Raw genomic sequence first — 22,830 nt, forward strand, 5'->3', positions numbered from 1 at the left:
CAGGTTAACCCGGAATTAACTGGGGTTCACCCGTGAAACCAGGTTAACCCGTGAAACTCGAGATATGTGTCATGAAAATCTAATAACTAAATAGAAAGAAATTTAACATTAACAAACTAAACTAAACGAAAAAAATTAATTAAAAAGAATAAAAAGCAAAAAAAAAATTCTATTTTAATTTGTCAAACCAAGTTAACCCGTTAAATCCAGTAAACGTCTCATAAAAATCTGACAACTAAATAAAAAAATTAAACATTAATAAAATAAATTAAACAAAAAATTTTGTTAAAAAAAAAAAAACAAAGGAAGAAGCAAAAAAAAAATCCCAAAAAACATAAAAAAAAAAACAGCTAAAAAAACTAAGACAACTTAAAAAAAAAAAAAGGCCCAAGAAATCAATGTTTTACTGTGAAAATAAAAAAATTAATTAAAAAGAAAAACCAGAAAAAAATAATTTGAATCAACCCGTTAAACCTGTAATGCGTGTTATAAAAGTTTGAGATAGAAAAAAATTTAACATCAACAAAAATTTTTTTTTAAAAAAATATCCATTAAAAAAAAAATGAAGAAAAATAAAATAAAAAAATGAAAAAAAAATATGAATTAATTGGGTTAACCCTCGAACCAAGTTAACCCGTTAAACCTAGAATTCGTGTCATAAAAGTTTGATAACTGCATAGAAAAAAAAATTATCGGGTTAACCCATAATTAATTTGGTTAGCCTATGAAACCAGGTTAACCCATAATTAATTAAACAAAAAAATTAATTAAAAAGAAAAACAAAAAAAAAATCTGGGTTAACCCGTTAAACCCGGAACACGTGTTATAAAAGTTTGAGATACAAAAAAATTTAACATTAACAAAAAAAAAAATTTAAAAAAATATCCATTAAAAAAAACAAAGAAAAAATGAAGAAAAAAAAAGTAAAAAAAAAAAAACACGAAAAAATGCAAAACAGCGGTGATCAGTGTTTTACTATGGACTGTACAGTGCAGTTCACAGTAAAACACTTATCTCTTTTAGCTATTTATAATAATAGCCATTTCTCCCCCTCTCTTTTTTTTATTTTTAATCTTGAAAAATGTGTTGTCCTTACATGTAATTTAACCCTATTTCCTTGTAATTTTCAAGGGTATGTTTAAAAATATAGTAATGCTTGCAGTTAAAAGTGTTTTGTTTGTATTGAATAAAAATATAGTAATGGTTGAGTACTTTTTTGTAAAATGTTAAATATTTAGGGACCAAAATTAAAAACTATAAGCTAGAGTTGGATTTGTTTGTATTGAATAAAACTCAGGGATTATTAGGACAATAGTAAAACTTAAGAGATACAGAAAATAAGAATCCAATCTTATGACTAAAATCGTTATCAGAATAGGGTGCTGTTCCCTGTCGTGGTTAGGGCCTATGAATTGCGACATCATGATTGTTGTTGTGTGAAGTTAAAGAAAACATGATTCTGTTTATTTCTTGCATTCAAAGTGATTTCAGCTTCTCTGGAATTATAATAATTATGGCTTTTCAAAATATTTTTTAAATAATTTTTTTATTTTTTAAAAATTATTTTTCACATCATTACATAAAAAAAATTATTTTAAATAAAAATTTTTAAAATTATAATTTACACCCATTACTAAATACACCTTAAAATTATTGCAGTTCGAGTGGGTAACGTTTGTTTGAGTACAAAAAAGCTTATTGTATTAAAAGTTGTTTGGAATTATAATAACAATTTTTTTAAAGTTTTTTTATTTAAAAATATATTAATATAATTTTTTTTATTTTTCAAAAAAAAAATTATTTTCAATATTAATAAATTAAATAATTATAAAACATAAAAAAATAATTTTAAACAAAAAAACTCCAATGAAATATCATTTGAAATGCAATTTAAACATTCTTTTCTTTATCGACAGGATAACAATAATAACCAACATGATATAAATAGATGAATGAATGAATGACAGTAACCCATATATAAAAAAACCCGGGTTAACTCATATAACTACGCGTTAACCACACCCAACTCATCGCCTGAGGTCACAGTAGAGATCAGGATTTATACTATGATACTGGTTTCGGTGGATTTATCTTTTATCGCTTTCTTGGTGTTTGTGTACATGGTAGCCCATAACGCCCAGCAACAAGAAACCTTCCTTTGAAAAACCGGCCCATTAAAAACCTTCACAATTAGCCCAAGCTCGGGGGCTCCGGGGCCCCGTTTCTTTCGTGAACCAATAATGCTCCAGAACTGATATAAATTGACCAAATAATGAGTAATGAATGTTTCAGGACAGATATATATATATATATATATATATTATATATATATATATATATCTATATATATATATATATATATATTTTTTTTTTTTTCATTTCCTTTAATTATATAACTGATCATTCTCAAAAAGCTTGTTATATAATTGATCCTAAGGCAGGATCGTTGTTCCTATTAAACATTGCACAGCTTGAATCCAGCCTGTGATTCTTCATGCACGAGACTAAAATAATATTTTTTTAAAAAAATTATCTTCAATATCAATCACAATTCAAAAAAAAAAAAAAAAATTTGAAATAAAAAAAAAATTAAAAACTTTGGCAAAAACAAACACTGTTCGAATCACAGACATTAGGATACAAACTGCACAATTTCACTTTATTTCTCATGAAGGCCTTTTCAAACCATCTTGACTAATTAGGGGAACAACAAAGATAAAAGCCTGGTGTAATAAATAGAGCACCAAGTTATACAAGTCAATGTCTTGATGGCCAACCATCCTACACTCTTAATAATTTATACAGATGATCAAGTGGCCAGAAAAAGAGGACAAAATCCACTCATCACATTCAACTTCTCCATATTCACAGCATCTTACAAAGGTGGTAGCTTAGCTTTTCTAGCAAATCCATGCAGTATATAGGGAGCAAGGAGGCCATCACACAGCACTGGCTCCACTGTTGGATTTTGAGGTGGCAAGACTGGCGATGTGAAACTGCGGTGAGTAACTGTTGGAGGAACGTTCCAGTTCTGGTGTTTCATTTAGAAATGCCCAGATGCTACTTGCCCACCTGCAACAACAATGGCTTGATTAGGATGTACAAGCTAGATTAAACCACACAAGACTCTGATCTAGTGGCCATAACGGGGTGAGATGATTAGGATTTTTAGCTTAATTAATTACCAGCCATTTTTCTTGATGAGTTGCGCCAGACTTGGTTCGATTTCCGAGTCCATGAACTCCTCCGTATCGGCTGGAGAGCTTGGTCTCTGAAACTTTACTCCATCTTCGTGCATGCCATCCTGTAATATACATGTCATGATCATGTAAGTGAAGATTCAGAGTATTCATGCAAAAAGAAGCGTGCCCGCGAAAAAAGAATACAACTAAGTGAACCTGTTATAGAAATTATACCTGGTTGGTGTTTGATGGAGTAGAGAAAACTTTGAGATGATCCTCCTCTGTTTTCTTCTTCGATTTCCAGTAAGCATCAATGTCTCCTCTGGTTTGTGACCTATTCCTTCGGTATTTCACTGAACAAGGAACCACGGGTCACATAATCAAGCCAAATCAAGTAACCAAAAAAAAAAAAAAAAAAACTTCTGTGTGTGTGTCATGGCACAGATTGAACAACCATGATTGCCAGGAATATTTACCTGATTCACGATCAGGGACAGGTGAGTCCCAACCAGACATTAAAGATCCCATTTGTTCAAAACCTTTTAATCAAAGCACTAAGCAAGAGTGTGTGTCTTACCGATCTTGTTATGATGATGATCTTTTATCTTATATATACTGCTGATGTGCGGGGGGTCTCACGTCTTATCCATTTTTTGTTCTTATCCTTCGCTTGCTCGCCAATATTCGTGCAATGCAATGTATATCTACAGAGCCCTGTCTTTTCATATAAAATAGTTTTTTTAAAAAAAAACAATTATGTTTAAAAAATTTTGTCTTTTTTTTATTATTAAAAATAATAATTAATGAAAATATTTTTCAGTAGAATTACTTTTATAAAAGAATCTATTTTTCTATTAAACTACTAAATATTAAAAAAAAAATATGACTTGTCATGAATACACGTTTCATGAGAATTACTTTTATAAAAGAATCTATTTTTCTATAAATAAACGGGACAATTTGATTCGTAACTTGACCTAAAAAGGATTCGGGGGCAAGAGTGAGGTTATTTAAAATCAAAATATTTTGTTTTTATTTAAAATTATTTTTTAAAAATTCTAATATCTTGATCTATCTTTTAAATCAAGTTTATTTATGTCGGTCAAATAAAACTTATTTCATTTTAAAACTAGTTTGAATCAGGTTTTATATTATAGATTTGGTGTCCATTTGGCATCACGTAGCTCATGGTTTTTAAATTATTTTTTATCTAATTTTTTTTTTTATGATTTTGATGTATAGACAATAAATGTGGGATAGTTTAACGACAGATTATGGACGAAGGAAGCGAGCCTATTGACTTCATTATACAACAAGCTGAAGTGGGTCCATGATTGTGATAAGCTTCCCCAACTTGTGTCCATTAATCTTTAAAACAAACCACTGCCCACAGATTCATTCGTACGTACAAACTGGAGGCAGGATTTTGAGAGGATGGAGATGCCAGATATTTTCTCTGCATCTTGCCCCTGACAGTGACTTTTGTTTACACTACTGGCCCCACGATTGCATTGGCGCCAAAAATATCTTCTGCGTTTTATTTTGACTTCCTGATCAGGACTCAGGAGGGAGAGAATCAGAGATGATGCTTCATGGGCCATTTGGCCCACGTGATTTAAAAAATTGTATTGGGCCGGACGTAGCCCACTTCTATCCTGTCACTCACAGGCCATTGAACTGGGTCGAGTATCGTCTTCTATTGGTTATGTACATGGGCTGGGCCAAGGAAATATTAACTTTTTATTATCTCAATTATCATCATCTATAGAGCTATTATTGTTATTGTTTCATCATTTTTTTTTATCTTTAACGTTAATTCAACTATTTAACTTTTTTTTCCTTTATTATTATTATTACCATCATTATCACCATTATCATAATAATTTTTTTTTTACTACCACTGTTGATACAATAAGTTTTAAATTATTGTTCATTTTTATTAAAAAAAATTAGAAATTTTAAATTTCATTCTAGTTTTTTTTTATTATTTCAAACACAATAGCCATTCTCGTTCTCAATCTCATTTAAGATCTGTTATTCTTGACGACTAAACAGAACCTGAAAGGTTGATATGGTGATAAAAAAAAGATATAATGCCTTTTTTAATTTTCTTAGTTCAAACTTTCATCCAGAATATTATCGGCGAATTTATACCCTTAGGAGAGAGTTTAAAAATCAAGACTCGGAGCCTCTTTGGCCGCTGTTTAACGGTGAAAGTCCCTTTGAAATGACTTTGTCGACTGCCGCTCTTCCTTTAAAACACCCGCAAGGAGGAATTCTGTTTATGTGGAATGAATTTAAACTGATGAATTGCTGATGCGCGTCATTCCATGGCAGACTGTGTATTCACAGTCTTTGCAGTTCATCCACTGAAATTGGAAAATTTAGAATTTGATTCTAAATGGCATGCTTTCCAATTTTATCTTATAAATGATGATAGCTAGCTAGTGACCATAATCAGTGCACTAGATGAACAATTATCTACAATGATTTTTCTTCTGGGAGCTTTGGCATGCATAAACAACTTTCTCTGTGCGATATGTACTTTTTTTCGATCGAATTGCCAGTATCCACGCTCAAATAACATATTTATTGACAGAAAAATCTCGCAGATTTTGTTTTCCTCTGGATTTGAACCAGTTCCCAAATCATCTGTGTAGATACGTGGAGGCTAGTTCTCGGTAATTTAAAATAAGACCTGGTGGGATGGACATTGAAGAAGATGAGGAGAAAGAAAAAAAGTAAAAGGAGCACTGCTTTTGAGCGTGAGCAAAGTCAGAAAAAGTTCGGGAAGACAAAACAATAAAAGGCCGAGTTTCTCTCATTATTTCTCAACCATAGAACAGCTCGTTTACTTTCTTGCTAGGTTTTTGGTATGCATGGCTGTGATTATTGCTATTTTCACGATCACTCGACAGCACCTGAATTCCGAGCATCATGTTTACCACAAGTCGAAGATTTTCCCTCTGTGCCATCATAAAATCAAAGGGATAGAGTATAGGTCGGTGCTTTAATCATGGCTCCATGTTTTTCTTTCAGATTTTACTCGTGGACTTGTGCCACAAGACGCTCAAACACTTGAAAATAACATACTAGAATTTTTAAATTTTAAGATTAATTTAATTTGAGAAAACTTTCATATATGTTGAAAAGTAAATGATCCATAAAGTTTTTTCACTGAAAACAGTCTACAAGGCTATCAAAACACACAAAAAAACCATCCTAATTATTAATAAATTGAAAATTCTAATTTGAATAGAAAAAAAAAATCTAAAAAAATATCTTCGTAGCTAGCATCCCATAATTCAACCGATAAAAAAAAAAAACGAAGATCATTCTACTTTGAAATTCAAAGTTTTGGCGAATAAGTGAAGGTGGGCAACACAAACAATAGGAATCAATCTGCAGGAGTCACATTACACGTTTCATTGGCCGGCAAGACTGCTACTAACCTGTGGCAAAATGGCATCAAGATTATCAATCAATCACTTGAAGATTTAAAGTTTTTATATAGGTAAGATGGGCATAGTTTGTATGGCTACCCAGAAATCTTATCCCGTCGTCGAATATGCCTATCACACTCATGCCTTGGAGCCAGCTTCGTCTGTCCTTGCTGGCATGTATTACCAGTTGGCAAATTTCCAATTATAACAAGCTTGATGCAACCATCTATTGCATAAAGTCAGTTCAATTAATGAAGGCAACAAGGGCTCCACATTTCAATCCTTTTAAGAATCTAACGTCCTGTCGTTTAAAGGGCACCTATATGTTTTGGCTATTTCTGCCTCGGCTTATTCCATGGAGTAGAGGTGTTACTGTGTATGTCTGATACAATATATCGGTGCCTTTTTTTTTTTTTTTGATTTACGTGGGTGTCCAGGCCAGCTTGCACACACCATGACTAATCTCACAGCTCACTGAACATCCTGCAAACCCAGTGAGCATGTGAGGCACCACGGGGGTGACAGGCGTGCACGGTGAGGTTTGAATCCAGGATACAGAGGAAGTGAACAAGTCCCTTCAACCGCTGGGCTAAGACCTCAAGTGCATATCGGTGCCTTTTCTTAACTAATCAATTGCTAGCTAGGTGTTGTGTTAAGTTCTTCAAGCGTTGTGTGCGAAAGTTATTTGAATTTAAAATTTATATAAATTTATATTATATTATATTTAATTTTTATTAAATAAATAAAAATTATAAGAATTAAACTCATGATTGCTTGATTATTAAAACTTTGATATTATATCAAAAAAATTATTTCAATTTAATAGCTTAAACTATTAGGAAAGACCTCAAAAAATAATTTATATTATTTTTTAATAATATTAATATATTAAAAATATTAATTTAATGATTTTTAAAGTGTAGAAAAAGAAGTTGATGTGCTTGGGTTTAAGTTCTTGCCACCCTGTTTCCAATGGAATGCCATATTTGAGGAACTATTCCCATCTTTACATCTCCATTATACATCCCTTTTTCTAAGATTTAAAGATATGTTTGACCCTATTATACTTCTAAGGCAAGCAACTCTTTGAATGGGATGTGAATAATCAAGACAATATATATATATCCTACATGATTTTTTTACCGAGTACTTGATTTTTAAAAAAAAAAGAAAAAATGAACCACAATCACTTAATGTAATGCAACTTCGACTTGAAAATTCAAATGAGTTTTAACTTCAAAAGTTTTAGCAGCCAAGGGCGTGGAGTATTCAATAATGCCTTTGCTAAGAATCTAAAGGTGTGTGTCTGTTATTTATTAGTGTTAAAGAGTGTGATAATGATTATGATTTAAAATATTTTTTAAATATATTAAAATAATATTTTTTATTTTTTAAAAATTATTTTTGATTCCAACTTATTAAAATGAACTGAAAATATAAAATAATAAATTTAAATAAAAAAATAATTTTTTTAAAAATACAGTTTTAATCATATTTCCTTGTATTTTTTTAAAAGGCAAATATTTTATGTGACGAAGAAGCCATACCATAGTTAATTAATACAAGACTTTCGGTCTATAATTATATCATTAAAATTCCCACGGTAAAGGGCTTGATCGGCCTGAAGGTCTGCTTTAGGTGCCACCAATTGGTGAGTGGACCCTCTATTTTTAGGTGGCTATAATTTTGATACCCTAGTCAAACAACAAGCGATGATGATTCATTTTTCTGCAGATGAATAAACCTAATTATATATATATATATATATATATATATCATTAAGCCAGGCATTAATTATACTAAAATTGTATTGCTTGTGTCCCATTAAATGGGGCAAGAATAATTAGGTTTGTCTGAGATATATGGTATGTGTTTGGATAAGAGAATTTGTATTTTTTTAAATAAAAAATATTTTATTTTAGTTTTTGAATGTGTTATTTATGTTTAAAGGATGTTTTACTTTTCAAAAAAATTACCACATCTCAGCTAAACACACCCGAGTGATTCTATTATTCACCAGCTGATTATTCACAATACAACTATTTAAGGAAGTTTTTAGATTTTTTTTTTTTAATTTAAAAACCTTTTTAACATCTTCATCTAAACTTATTTTAGAAAAATATACTAGGTCTTTCACTTACACTTCATATTTAATAACTTTTTTCACCTGCAAGCACAGTTATTAAACCCGGTATGGTTAACTTAGTCCCAGCTCAAATTGATTTTTTTTTTTAAATTAATTTTGAGTTAATTTAGTTGATATAACAGATCAATTTGAAAAATTAATTTGAATTTTATAAAAAAAAATAAAATAATATATATATATAACTCGCAACGAGAATTCACTTTTCGGATATCAAAACTATTTTCCTCGTTGCAATCATCGACTCCACGATTAAACACAGGGTCAGATTCGATTTCTGTGTATATAAAATTAAGATATTAATTAACCAGGATAAAAAATAAAATAAAAATAAAAAGTCGTTGAAAATTTTTCCTTATCCCACCGTGCATTCACTGTAGTGAGACTAGATTTCCCTGTCTTGGGGCCTAATTGACCAGGGAAAATCATTAGACTGGAGTGGTTTGCACGTGTACGTGACTCTTGCTGGTAACCTTTCTGACAAGGACTCGCCTGTCAAGAGTTGTGGGTCCCCACCTCACATGGGTCAGGATCAAAAGTTCACCTAAACAAGGTTAAGTGGTTCACCTCACCTACAGTTATGATATAAACTAGACTGGTGACCTCGAGGCAGGTCAAATATTTTTAGGGGAAAACACAGATGCCAGGGTGACGTTAATATTAAAAAACAAAAAGATACGAGATATGTGTTAAAAAAAATTTGAATAAAATTTGATTAAAAAAAATAAAATAAGGAGGGTTTAAATCATAAAAAAAATTATTTTTAAATATTATATTAAATAAAATAAATAGTAATGAGAAGAATAGGATCAAATAAATAAATAAAAATTAAAGAGGATGTAATTGTAAATAAATTCTAATTTTATTAATAATTTTAAGTAAAATAAATAATAATAAAAAAACAAACCAAATCTGAAAAAAATAAAATTAAAAGGCTGCTATAAAAAAATCAAAATGCCAAGAATAGAAATCAAGGAGGATAGATAAAAAAAAAAAAATTATCCATGTCATACTAGAGATACATTAGCCATACATTTTGTTAAGGGATGGAGGTGTTATCATATGATTTTAATGTTACCTCGGAAGCCATCGTTTGACAACTAAAGAACCTCTTATCAAGGAGGAGAGATAGAAAAAAAAAATATTATTGATGTCATATTAGAAATATATTAGCCACACTTGTTGTTCATGGAGGTATTATCGATATGATTCTAATGTTACCTTGGAAGCCATCATTTGACAACTAAAGGACCTTTTATGCATCTCTTGAATGCATGCAGGAACTCCCTATATATTAGAGTATGCATTGTATGAGCTAGCAATTTTTTATTTTTAAATAATATTTCATATTTAGTAAAATAATAACCCCCTAGCCCACGTGATTATAAAAAGAAAAATCAGAATGGAAATAAGAAAAAGCTTGTGGACACCGGTTAAAAATATTTTTTATTTTAAAGGTAATTAATTACTTTACCGTGTTTTGAAAAAAAATCAAAACATCCATGAATGCTAGCTTAACATTCATTAGTTTTAAAGATAATCTAATCATTTTATTTTTAAAAAAATATATAAAGATTGTACTTATCCGAATGAAAAATGATTCTTGAGTTACAATATTTTACATTATTAAACACCACTCTTACATTTTAGGTTTTTTTAAATAAAAATTTTGTTTATTATGTATTGTAATCCTAATAATGCAATGCATTTTATTTTTGTAATTAAAAATTTACTGATTGGATATTTTCTTTCTATAATTTTTTTAACATACTAATAAATCATATCAAAATCACTCATGTATGCAAAAGGTCCATCATTATCACGGATAGGCTGTAGTTTTTTTACGGGGAAAAACACAGTGAAATTATTTAACTTTCCTTGCAATTTCATCTCATCCCAAGTGGGTTTCGACGTGTCAAGATTCATGCCTAGTGGAATATCTTTTCATTTGAAAAAAATGGAATAATTGAGGGAAATGCATGTATTATTGCTGTTATCGCCTTGTATCCACACCCATGAAGCAAAGATCAAGCTTGCAACAGAAAGAAAAAGGGAAAAAGTTCGATCGTGATCCTGCTATATATGGTCCAGCTGGGCAGCAATTCCGGTGCTGGTGGCTTAGGTGGAAGTATATGGATCCTTTGAGAGGAAATGTTTATTTCTAGCTAGTTTAATTTTAATTTGGACTATACACTACGTTAACATGATTTTGTCGAGTAGGCATGAAGTGATGGTCCAACCGGAGCCATAAACTTGTCCTAAAGCAAATGAAAAGGAAAACACAAGCCATAATTGACATTCAAGCCATGGCTGCAAGAGTCGAGGCAAGACTTCTGTGATAAGCATGCCAAAACAATGCAATTATGCACATTTATGCTCGCAAGCAATTCTGTCGAATTTGACTATACTGGTAAAATTACGCAAACACACATCTCAAATTCTATATAATTTACTCATCTCATTTTTATTCCCTTTTCCTTTTGTTCTTGAGAGTATATTTAGGGATTTGATATACAATTAATATAGCTAATCTAAAAAATAATTTATATCACTTGGTCACCGTATCGCTTTACATTTGTTTTAATTTTAAAAAATAATTGATTTTACCTGATTAGGTTTGAAAAATCGACCAAAACAAAGTTAGATAACAAATTAATGTCCTAAACCAACATCACCTAAAAAAGTCGCGAATAATCAAAGCATATTTCCTTACGTGACAGCTCAAAAGGAAGAATAAATATTGAACTTAAAGTAGCTAGTAATTACAAGTAACTTTTCAAAGCTGCCAACGGCCTAGATAGCTAGGACCAATGTGATGAAAAGATATACTATATAATAAGATATAATGAAAAGAATAATTTTTTTAAAAATAAAAAATATTTTAAATTACAATTATTATCACACTTTTAAAGGCAACATTCTTAATTGTTTGGTGATCATACCCCCTTGGTTTATATTTATAAGAAAAGATCATCTTGCCATGCAAAATGCTCGGCCTTCTATCCAACGCAGCCTCGTAATAGATACCCTAAAAAGTAGAAATTCTCAACTCTCGAGATAGAATTGTTTATAATAAATGTATACGTAGAAACTGATAAAGAAGTTAGCCTAGATCACTTGCTATTAATTTAGTCACTGGTCACTGTTAAAAAGTGTGATATCTGTTTATTTTCAAAATGTTTTTTTTTAATATATCAAAATAATATATATATATATATATATATATAATATTTAATTTTAACATCAATATATCAAAAAAAATTTAAAAACATCAAAATAAAATTTAATTTAAGCCTAAAAAAATTCAAAAACATAATTTAACAAGAATATCAAATAGAGTATCAACTTACTCGGTAATGAAAACAGCAACATGAAGGTAATCATAGGATTTCAAGCAGATGTCATTATTCTCTTCTCAAATATAGTGATTGTTCTTGTAGTTGTGCATGTTTCTGAAAATATTTTTTATTTTAAAAATTATTAGATTAATATTTTTTATTAATTATTTTTAAAACACCTTGCATTGAGTTATTAAAAATAAATAAGCGTTTGGAAATGCACTTCACACCACTTTTCAAGACAATTCAATAGTAAGATTAAAAATAAAAAAATAAAATAATTATTTAGCATTGCAATTCAACTGTGATTTCATATTTTTTTAATTTATTTTATATTTTTATATATTGATATTAAAAATTAAAAATAAAAAATATATAATTTTAATATATTTCAAAACAAAAAATATTTTAAAACTTGAAAACATATTTAAAAAGAATTAAGAATTTCTTGAAGATAACAACAATATTCTTTGATTAACCCACGAATCTTTTAAAGGAATCACGAGGCGTCAATATATATATATATAAAATACTCCAAAAATATATCTTGGTGATAATTTGCTTGATGTTGAACAAAGGACACTTGTTAATTTATCAACTATAAAGGAATTAGGGTTTCCAATGAGGAGATTAACGTAATTTAATTAAATAATAAAACATATTTTATTAATTGCATATTATAATTTAATTTCGTTGTATTGTATATATGAACCCCGCCCTCGAATCGATATATAGAAAGTAAGTTTTTTAGACGCATATATCGGTCCAGTCAACGTTTATTGACATTTTTCTTGCCTTATACATCATTATGCAAGTTTTAATGAAAAAAATAAAACTCAAAATCTATTTCAAAACTCTTATTAATTTAGAAATTACCAGTTTATATATATAAAAAAATCAATTAATCCCCTGCTATCAATTTATATTTTGTCTGTATTTGATGTTGTAGTAAAATATATTTTTTAAATATTTTTTATTTAAAATTATATTAAAATATATATTTTTATTTTTAATATCAACACATCAAAACTATAAAAAATATTAAAAATTACATTGATTTAATATTTTTTCAACTCAAATACAATTTCAAAAGAATAGTAAATAAAAGAAAAAACAAATCATTATTCATGTGATTTTGTGGGCAATTATTAGACCGCTTGATCACTACCACGTGTAATAGGCCCGTGTCAATGAAGCCGACATAACCAATACAAACCTAACACGTCAGAATGAATTTAGTATCCCGTCCAAGAAAATCGCACACAAACACTCCACGATAAAATTAACTGACAAAACCTCAAAAAATAAAAATAAAAATAAAATAAAAAAGCAGCTACAAAAGATTATATAAAAAAACGATTCAATAATAAGAGGGAAAGAAAGGACCGAAAGATTAGAATTCGAGATCCGAGAAAAATAAAAGCAGAGCGAGTGTGTGGCTGTGCCAGCCCCTCTGTTCAGAAAAAAAGCTCCTCCGCCTCAGGACCTGGTGGCTAACTTCACAACTGCCGTCGTGTCACTCCTCCACGTAGACAAAAGAAAATAAAGACAGCTTTTGCTCTATCCAAGACATTGGCAGACTTCCCTTAGATTCCTCGTCCCGATCTCCAACTCCTCAGAATTTCGTCATTTCCTATAACTTTGTCTACTGTCTGTAATCACATGCATGAATTTGCCTGTCTCACTTTCTTTTAATTCCAAACCGAAATCGCTAATCAGATCTCGGGTGTGATCAAGATGTCATTTAAGGGAAAGTTAAAGGAGATTAGAGATGACATTTCGACCACATTTTCGATGGGAAAGTTACAGAGGAACAGAACAAATCGAAGAGGGAGAGCTTATATTGCGCCTGAATTAGGAGGAGGGTCTGAGTTGTTTAGCGAGTTGATTGAAGAACAGAGTCCGTGGGCTAATTTGCCGCCTGAATTGCTACATGATGTGATTCAGAGAGTTGAAGGCAGTGAAACTTCATGGCCTGGAAGAAGAGATGTTGTTGCTTGTGCTTCTGTTTGTAAGTCTTGGAGAGAAATCACTAAAGCTGTTGTTAAGACCCCAGAACAGTGTGGTTGCATTACTTTTCCTATCTCACTAAAGCAGGTGACTCGAAAAGAGAGAACCCTTTTTTTAATTTTTTTTGTTTTGTATTTCTTTGAACTGTTAGGTGTTAATGTTATTTTGGGGGTTCTTTTTTGTTTTTCGATCAGCCGGGGCCGAGAGATGCTCCAATTCAATGCTTTATTAAGAGGGAAAGGGCCACTTCTACTTATCTTTTGTATCTGGGTCTCAGTCCTGGTAAATTCTCTATGCTTTCTTGTGTTAATTTAATGGTTTTTTTTTTTTTGAATTTTTGAACTAGACAGATTGTTATTGCAATCGGTCTATTTTTTGAGTTATTTGATTCACTATACAGTCAGCGCTGAAAAAAAAGTTTTGAAATTTTCTACTGTGATGGTGTGTTTTTAATCTTAGTAAAGCTAAACTATGTGTTTTTTGACTGCTAATTTGATGTCACTTATCGAATTACAGCTTTGTCTGGTGATATGAATAAAGTGTTATTAGCAGCAAAGAAGATTAGGAAGGCTACAAGCACAGATTTTCGGATATCATTTGCTGGAAGCAATTTCTGTCAAACCAGCAATACCTATGTCGGAAAACTGAGGTATGGTTTATCCTTTTGGTTTTCTTGTCTTTGCACCACCTCATTCTTCTTTTGTGGAATTGATTGGGAAATTCTGAACAGGTCTAATTTCCTGGGAACCAAATTCACCATTTACGACAGTCAGACTCCATGTCCTGCAATGAAATCCAATTGTAAGCCGCAGCGTAAAGTTCGTTCCATCCAAGTGTCTCCAGGGGTTGCTGCTAGAAATTATAATGTGGCCACCGTTTCTTATGAGCTTAATGTCCTTCGTACCAGAGGCCCAAGGAGAATGCATTGCACCATTCACTCGATCCCTATTTCTGCTATTCAAGAAGGGGGAATAGCTCCTACTCCATCGGAATTCAATAATCCTAGCAATGAGCAATCTTCTCCATTGTCTGCTTCAAAACCAAAGCAACCACCTATTGATTTCAGCTCGAATAGCCTTGCTGAGTCATCTGAATCACTTTGCAGCAAAAATGATCCCCTGATTTTGAAAAATAAAGCTCCTAGATGGCATGAGCAGTTGCAGTGTTGGTGTCTAAATTTCAAAGGGCGTGTTACAGTGGCCTCTGTGAAGAATTTCCAGCTGGTGGCAGCTGTGGAGCCTTGCCAAAATGTTCCAGTAGAAGAGCAAGAAAAAGTCATTCTGCAGTTTGGAAAGATTGGGAAAGATATCTTCACCATGGACTATCGATACCCCCTCTCTGCCTTCCAAGCTTTTGCAATCTGCTTGAGTAGCTTTGACACTAAACCAGCTTGTGAATGATCATTTTCTTTTGCCATCTTGTGCCATATTCACATTATCCTTCCCTGAAAATTTTGTTGTATATATTCCCTTTAAAAGAAGCATCTAGGATTTGCACTTTATCATCAGCATTAATTTTATGTAAACAGCAGCGGCCTTCGAGGTCTCTATGTAAGTTGCAACATTTGTTTATCCGCAGAAAAGTAGTTCTGCAGCAGCTACCTCGAGTTTGTAACTTCTTCACTTATGGAATTTTATTTCACATATTCTACAAACTTCTAAATTTTTTTCTTTGTATATTGGAAAGTTTGTATACTGAATCTTGATGTTAAGTTGCGAATTACGGTGAACGAAACATTTCATTAGCATATGATGCATAAGTATTATACATAAACATTACTTTCTGGATGATCTTGCATCCTTATTATCACTTTTGTAAAATATCTTATTGTCATGTACATATTGCATGTTTTTGCTGGTAGATAATCGTATCGAAGTCATCGTTTACCAGGTCAGAGAACCCCTATGTCCTTATCTTTTCTCTCCTGCCCACAACTATAGCGACAGCCATGTCTTCGAGGCTTTTCTGGATTATCAGGGTCGGAGTCGCTTGATTCCAAGAAAAGACCTCTTAGGCATCGTCTTCTTACCCTCGGCTCATAACTAAGCTTCTCAGCAGGGGTGACTTGGAATTCAGCCTTGCGAGTCTCCAGACGCACTGGTTTACTGCTGTTCATGCTGGGTTGTTCATCGTTATAAGAGAGACTCAGGTGGACACCAGGGCTTCTTTCGCTTACTGAAGTTTCAAACAATATCGAGTTGTTGACACTTTGTGTGTTACTGTTAATATATGCCTTCCTTGCCGGATCTTCTTTTGTCAGCAGATCTTTGGAGCTTCTACCCCTCGAGCTTCCTTCTCCATCAGTAGTAGCTTCGTTGCTCTCATCTGGATTGGTCTTATAACCACGATGAATGTGGACAGACCCATCCTTTCTTGATGATTCAGAGCCCACATACATGGTAGCTCCTCTGTTTTCACCTGCTAGAGTAACAACGCTGACAGGCTTTTCTCCTATGGGATGCTTCATGTGCTCCATTCCCAGCTTATGAACAAACTTGGAAATATCTTCCCTGATTTCTTTTTGCAGAGGAACTTTTTCTCCGTTGGACATGGATGTTTTTTGATGAGATTCGCCAAAGGCATACCGGGTTCTTGCTGTTTTGATAGTTTCCCCATTAGGGCTAATGGTCGTTGTCTTCTTTCTTTCAAAAATATCTTCCTTTACTCTTTTCACTGGTTGTGAAAGAGGCATAGGGTGATCAGCACCTATGGTCCTGGAATTTGATTTTTGCAATGATGCAGGCGTCTCAAGTGCTGGCTCAGGAGTTGGTGTTGGTGTTGGTGCTGTCACAGCATCTGATGCTTGTACAGGCTCTGCTGCAGGTGTTGGTTTTGTTTCTTCCTGTTGAGTTTCTGATTGAGTAGAATTGGGAGGAGGCTGAGAGATCTCTTGTGTTGCTAGTTGTAATTTCTTTGATGGGGACTGAGAAACTGTTGGCTGCACTTGGGTAGCTGTCTTAGATGGAGAAGAGAGCTGTGGAGATTTTCTACCTGGAACTTGAGTGGCCAAACGAGACGGGGATTGAGTTTGGGGGACCGTCACTGCTGCTGCTGATTGGGGCTGGGAAGTGGTGCGAGAAGGAGAAGGAGCCACAGATGCAGCTCTTGATTGTGGAGTTGCTCGAGATGGTAACTGTGTTTGAGAGGCGGCTTGGGATTGAGTTTTTGCACGAGAGGGTGATGGCTGTGATGGGGACACAGATGCAGCTCTTGATTGTGGAGTTTCACGAGATGGTGATGGTGGCACAGAGGCAGCCCGTGTTTCTCGAGATTGTGATACTGGTCGGGAATTGACTTGGGACTCAATGGCTGCACGACGTGGTGGCATTGGCTGAGGTTCAGTTTGTTCCTGTGCTGTAGTCTGAGTAGTAGGAGTCGTTGCTGGGGTTATCCCAGCAGGTCGGAAAGGTGGCCGTTGAATGGGGATGGTGGTGATTGGCCGTGCTGGTGCTTGAATTTCAACTCTAGGACGAGGAGGTTGGGGTTCAGCTGTAGGACGTAGAGCAGGAGCAACAGGTGCTGATAACCAAGGGAGCCGAAAGCGGAATGGCCTCTGGTCTGCCATAGATGATTTGATTAAAGAAAATGAAAAGTATAACGAAGGATATAGATGCAGGCTGGCTGCGTTGATGCTTAATTCTTGTAGAGAAATGCTGTATTAATATTAATAAGTTTTTATTTGATACCATGGAAAGGTTTTGAGACCTTTCTGTTTCCGTCTTCAAATTCACTCTCCTTTTGCCCTCTTTACTCTCCAAAGGCTAGCCTTTACACGAGACAAATTCGGGATTCTTTAGACAGATCTTCCTTCTCTCTCAGGTCTAGCATCTCAATTGGTCATCTTCAAGTTTTGTATTTCTCTCTCGTTCTACTTTAAGTTTTTAAGTTGTCACTGCGTTGTCTCCTTTGCTGAGAAATCAGGGTACTTTTCTCCTAAAGGCATTCCAAGTATATACTTTGCAAAATCTTTGTTTGCAGGGCATAACTATAACTCCATCCACACGATACACGTGCTATCTCAGACTAAAGATTTCCGGAGATCAATTTCAGTTTTAATTTAGAGTAAAAGAAACAGAAATTCCTTGACTCTATGATAAAGATACCAATACTGCAACGATGACTATTTTGCCGTAAGCACGTAATTCAGCAAGGCAAAAAGGTTTAAGCAATGCATGCAACCTCTTGGTTTGCTAGCTGCCAATACTAACCATTGTACCATGCCCACCAGAGAAGCAACCTACAAAACAAGAAAAAAGATCGGACAAATATTCTTTCTTCCTTCATCCTATCATTCAAGAAAAGAACTTTGCAAGGTAGACATTCTTCTGTCTTCTCCTTGAAAAATGCTATTATGGGTTGCATCCATCTCATAACTTCACAGTTACAAGATCGCCTAATCGTTTCAAGCTCTCTAATCTTCCTCATAGGTAAGATAATTCTCATTTTAGTTTAGTTTAACAAATTTTATTTCAAACCCTCATTTAGGCAATCACAAATCCTGTCAGCTACATTCTTGCAGTGGACAGTACTTTGAACTTTCATTTTTCAGCAAACAGTGTTGAAATGCAAGGACTTGTCCAGGGAGTAAGATCTTGCCAGGAAACCCTCAGAGTGGCAATTCTAAGGCATCCTCATCTAAGAGACATAATTGAGAGGAGAAAGATAGTATCACGTTCTGGATGTGTGACCTCCTCTCCTCCAGTGGGAGAGAAAGGACTAGAGAATTTAACAGTGGCAGATGTACTGGTGACGAAGGGAGAAGAAAAGGTTGGCTCTTGGCTCTGGGGCCGCACCACTGACACCGTTTATGATGCTGTGAAGAATGTAGGTTTATAACGAAATAAAGCTGAAACAGTTCTCCTGAAGAATGAAGTTTCTCTGTATATTACACAAACATTACTGCTAAGATCTAATTTTGCAGATGGCGCAGAATAATATTGGGTCACTGGTAGTCTTAGGAGAACGAGAGCTTATCGCAGGAATTATCACAGAGAGAGGTACCTGATTTCTGAATAATCCTACTTTACATTAATTGAATTACTCTGTCAGTAAGGCATTCATCCTCTATCCTTGTTGTAATGAAAGACAACAACGAGAAATAAACCTGACACTGAAAAGACTTGGTAAACATCACCGAGCTTCACTGTGATGAACAATGAACGATTTTTTTCCTTTTAATTTCATTATTTTTTTTAAAAAATTTCATCCTTGAATTTTTTTAACAATCATCCGGATGCAACTCCCACGTATTTACTTTAAATCCTAATGTAAATAAAAAATTAGGCCGAGAGATTTTTTATCTGTTAATTTTATTATTTTTTTTTCAATTTCATTCTTGATTTTTTTTATTAATTAGCTGAGTTGTTTTTTAATTTAATAAATCAAAAAAGTAATTTCAAAACAATTTTTATATTATTTAATCAAATTAGAAAATTTCAAAATTAACTTGTTAAAATAAGTTTAATAACAATATCAAATAGTTCTGTAACCTAAATATTTTTTTGTTATGTTTCAAAAAAGAATTATCGTACCAGTGGGTCTATAAATTAGTTAATTATTTCTAATTCTAATTCTTCGGGAGAGAAAAAACTTTAAATTGACTTCGATGGTGTAGGTAATGTTTGGACTGCCAAGATTTTCAAAATAACATTGGAAACTAAAGAATTTTTTTTACTGAACTACACAATATGATGAAGTGGATATTAATCTAATTTATGCTAATGGTGGTGTAACGGATGCTTGAGCAGACTATCTGAGGAAGATAATAGCACAAGGGAGATCATCTAAATACACAAGAGTTGAGGAAATTATGACAGATGAGGTTATTTCTTGAACTACTTTTGTATGGGGGCTATAGATTAACAATTCTCCTATCTAAAGATGTTTTAATTTCTATGCTTGACAGAACAAGTTAATAACTGTGGCATCCGACACAAACATTCTACAAGCAATGAAGCTGATGACAGGTATTTATGATGCGAAGAATTCATGTTTTTCGATTACATGTCATATAAATTAGAGTTTTTATTGAATTTGATGATGTCGTGATGAAAGGAAATTAAAATCTGGATTTCAGACAATCACATTCGGCATGTTCCTGTCATAGATGGAAAGATAGCTGGGATGGTTTCCATGGTAGATGTGGTTCGAGCTGTGGTAGAGCAGCAGGGTAGAGAATTGAAGCGGCTGAACGAGTTCATTAAAGGATAATTCTAATATAATCTAACAACATCAATGTATGAAAGCTTCCTGCTTGCAGGGATAACATGTCTTCAGAGTCTACTCGCATCAAGATCTCTTTAAATCTCACATAGAAGAAAAGAAGAACTTGGATCCAGGAACTGTCAGGCATGAATGGTGGGATTGCGCGTGTGCATGATTGCTGTGTGAGCATAACCTCAACTCGTAAGATCAGTCAAAGAAAAACATAGGGTACGAGGATGTCTATGTGTATGCCTCCAGTTTTGTGTGGATAATGTGTGTAAGAGCGCAAGGCAATCCAGCATCTGACAGAGAAATATCATAGAGCATGTAAAGCAACACGTTTAGCTAATACAAAATGAACCAGCCTGCTTCTTTCAATTAATTATTACAAAGGGCCACTTTATCATGATTCGGTTTCCTGAATAACACCAACATGGGCACATGAATAAAAGCAAAATTGATGGAATATGGTTGGAAGGACGCTCCATCCTGCTTGTCAGGTAGTGTTCGACTTTCATACATCACTAGTGTGCCAAAATCTCGAGAATCGAGACTGCAAACTTTAACGATGGTCTCTTGCGGGGAAAAGCTGGAGATGCCATCAGAGCAACCTTTAGATGCTCTGAAGCAAAGCTCTGGGCCTCCATCAACCCATATACCCTTCAAGCCTCCTGCACAAACCCACCGGCGATGAGCCCACCACCAAGTACCCTCTGAAATCATGCGCCCCCAGTCCTCGGCTTCCAGAACCCCCAGAGCTTGAAGAGCCTTCTTCTCGACCCTAGCTCATGCATACATAGCACAAAGACTAACTTGAATCTTGAGAGGAGAAGCCTCATCCTGCACAGAAATCCTATCCAATAGCTTCTTAACCTCATCAACCAGCTGTAATCAACCAATCGACAAGGACAGTGCAAGTAGCAAGTCCAGGCTTGGGTTCCTCGGGCCAATCACGCTCTTCTGACTCATGGATTCTATCAGCAACTTCAGCCCACTCAGGATCAGAAAGATCAAGTCCATAAATCCTGTGCTTCATCTTCCCATGTCTCATAGGAAGAGTCGCGACCTTAGGTTTCTCCTCACCCAGGGTCACGGAATTCCTGCCCTCTTCTGCTGCTTTCTCTTCTTCTCTGACGCGGGTCAATCTCTCGTAAAAGCCACTCTCTTCCATCTTCTCGCAAGCCCATTTGAACCTAAACTCCCTCAGCAAGCATGTCCCCTCGGATTCCAATCTCACCAGAAAACGTTCAAGAAGTCATTCATGGTTTCTTCCTCCTCCTCAGAATCATTGCTACTGGGTTTCGGATTAAAACTCGATTCAATAACTTTGTTTCTCCACTAGAGTGCATATATCTATTAAAAAAACAAAATGGGCTTCGAGTTACCAACATTATAAAGAAGAACGCATTCACGGCTGCTGCTTGAGGGATGGATTGAAGCTCTGATGGTAGACAAATATCTACGAATACGTACTCTTCCATTAAATCTTGACATGTTGACAACTACTTGCCTATTAACTAAATGCTTCAAATTCATGCTCCCGGTATGCGTACAGGCACAAAACTCAAAACCCAGATACAAAATTGCCACGAAACCAATGCAGAGATGTCAAATTGGCGAGATAAACCTCAAATATCTGAAACTGAAAAACGCACGTAACAATTACTTATATTAAAAAAACGCGTTCGATTTTAAATTCTTAAGAAAGAGTGAAATTTCAAGATGGGGATCAAAATAAAAAACACAATAAACATAAGTGATGTATTATAAGTTTTGAAAATATTCATTTTGATCTTCTAATTTAAACAATCACGTAAATTATATAATTATGATCCTTTTAAATTGATCCAATTTCATTTTGATATAGGGATTTTTTTTTAATTCCTAGTTGAGAGAGGAGAGAGAAAAAAAATCATTAAATTTCAGTGGTAGAAAGAGAAATTTGTTGTTCACACCAATTTAAACAACCAAAATAAAATATTTTTGTGTCAAATTATTTTATTCAATATGAAGAGTTCATATTAGATGTATTTGAATCTTATAAGTTTGTATATAAACAAATATAAGCTCGAGTTGATTTTTGATTTCGAGCTGAGTTTATATTTTTAAGGTGGTTTTTTTTTGATGTTACGAATGAGTTTGTCATGGCTTTTAGTAGAGGTGAAGAGAAAAAAAATAAAAAAAAAAAATCAAACCATAAAAAAAAATCGATTAAACCGATTATAATATTTTAAAAAATATTTGATGCAGTTCGGTTTTATAAGATTGAAACCAAAAAAACCAACTAAAAAAAAAAAAAACTAAAACTAAAAAAAAAATAATTCAAACCAAAACCAATATCATTAAAAAAAATTCAAAAACAACTTAAAAAACAATATAATTATTGGTTTTTAATATAAAATAACCTTGAATAAAACCCACTCTAAACTGGACAGGTCAGGAAACAAAGATCAAGCTAGGACAGTGAATGGGCCCACAAAATATAGCTTAGCCCACGCATAAATTCAGCA

At 33.4% G+C, this 22,830-nt stretch overlaps 4 protein-coding genes across 4 annotated transcripts; 2 read left to right on the forward strand and 2 right to left on the reverse strand.

Moving 5' to 3' along the window:
- Positions 1–2,632: 2,632 nt before the first annotated feature.
- Positions 2,633–3,818, reverse strand: LOC118052808 (uncharacterized). The gene is made up of 4 exons (XM_035063880.2): positions 3,659–3,818; positions 3,417–3,535; positions 3,186–3,304; positions 2,633–3,072 (listed from the first exon to the last, which is right to left on the reverse strand). The coding sequence occupies exons 1-4, from the start codon at positions 3,708–3,710 to the stop codon at positions 2,940–2,942; spliced, it is 423 nt and encodes a 140-aa protein (XP_034919771.1). The 5' UTR covers positions 3,711–3,818; the 3' UTR covers positions 2,633–2,939.
- A 9,656-nt stretch (positions 3,819–13,474) lies between these two features.
- LOC118052811 (tubby-like F-box protein 5) lies at positions 13,475–15,778 on the forward strand. The gene is made up of 4 exons (XM_035063882.2): positions 13,475–14,203; positions 14,311–14,398; positions 14,633–14,765; positions 14,847–15,778. Exons 1-4 carry the CDS (start codon positions 13,844–13,846, stop codon positions 15,514–15,516), a joined length of 1,251 nt encoding a protein of 416 aa, XP_034919773.1. The 5' UTR covers positions 13,475–13,843; the 3' UTR covers positions 15,517–15,778.
- A 57-nt stretch (positions 15,779–15,835) lies between these two features.
- LOC118052810 (uncharacterized) lies at positions 15,836–17,856 on the reverse strand. Its single transcript, XM_035063881.2, has one exon. The coding sequence runs from the start codon at positions 17,679–17,681 to the stop codon at positions 16,008–16,010; it is 1,674 nt and encodes a 557-aa protein (XP_034919772.1). The 5' UTR covers positions 17,682–17,856; the 3' UTR covers positions 15,836–16,007.
- A 611-nt stretch (positions 17,857–18,467) lies between these two features.
- On the forward strand, positions 18,468–20,702 carry LOC118052812 (CBS domain-containing protein CBSX3, mitochondrial). The gene is made up of 6 exons (XM_035063884.2): positions 18,468–18,543; positions 18,666–18,940; positions 19,038–19,113; positions 19,864–19,937; positions 20,022–20,082; positions 20,193–20,702. The coding sequence occupies exons 1-6, from the start codon at positions 18,468–18,470 to the stop codon at positions 20,324–20,326; spliced, it is 696 nt and encodes a 231-aa protein (XP_034919775.1). The 3' UTR covers positions 20,327–20,702.
- Positions 20,703–22,830: the final 2,128 nt, after the last annotated feature.

The sequence above is a fragment of the Populus alba genome, chromosome 2 (genome assembly GCF_005239225.2).
Source record: "Populus alba chromosome 2, ASM523922v2, whole genome shotgun sequence".
Lineage (NCBI taxonomy): Eukaryota > Viridiplantae > Streptophyta > Magnoliopsida > Malpighiales > Salicaceae > Populus > Populus alba.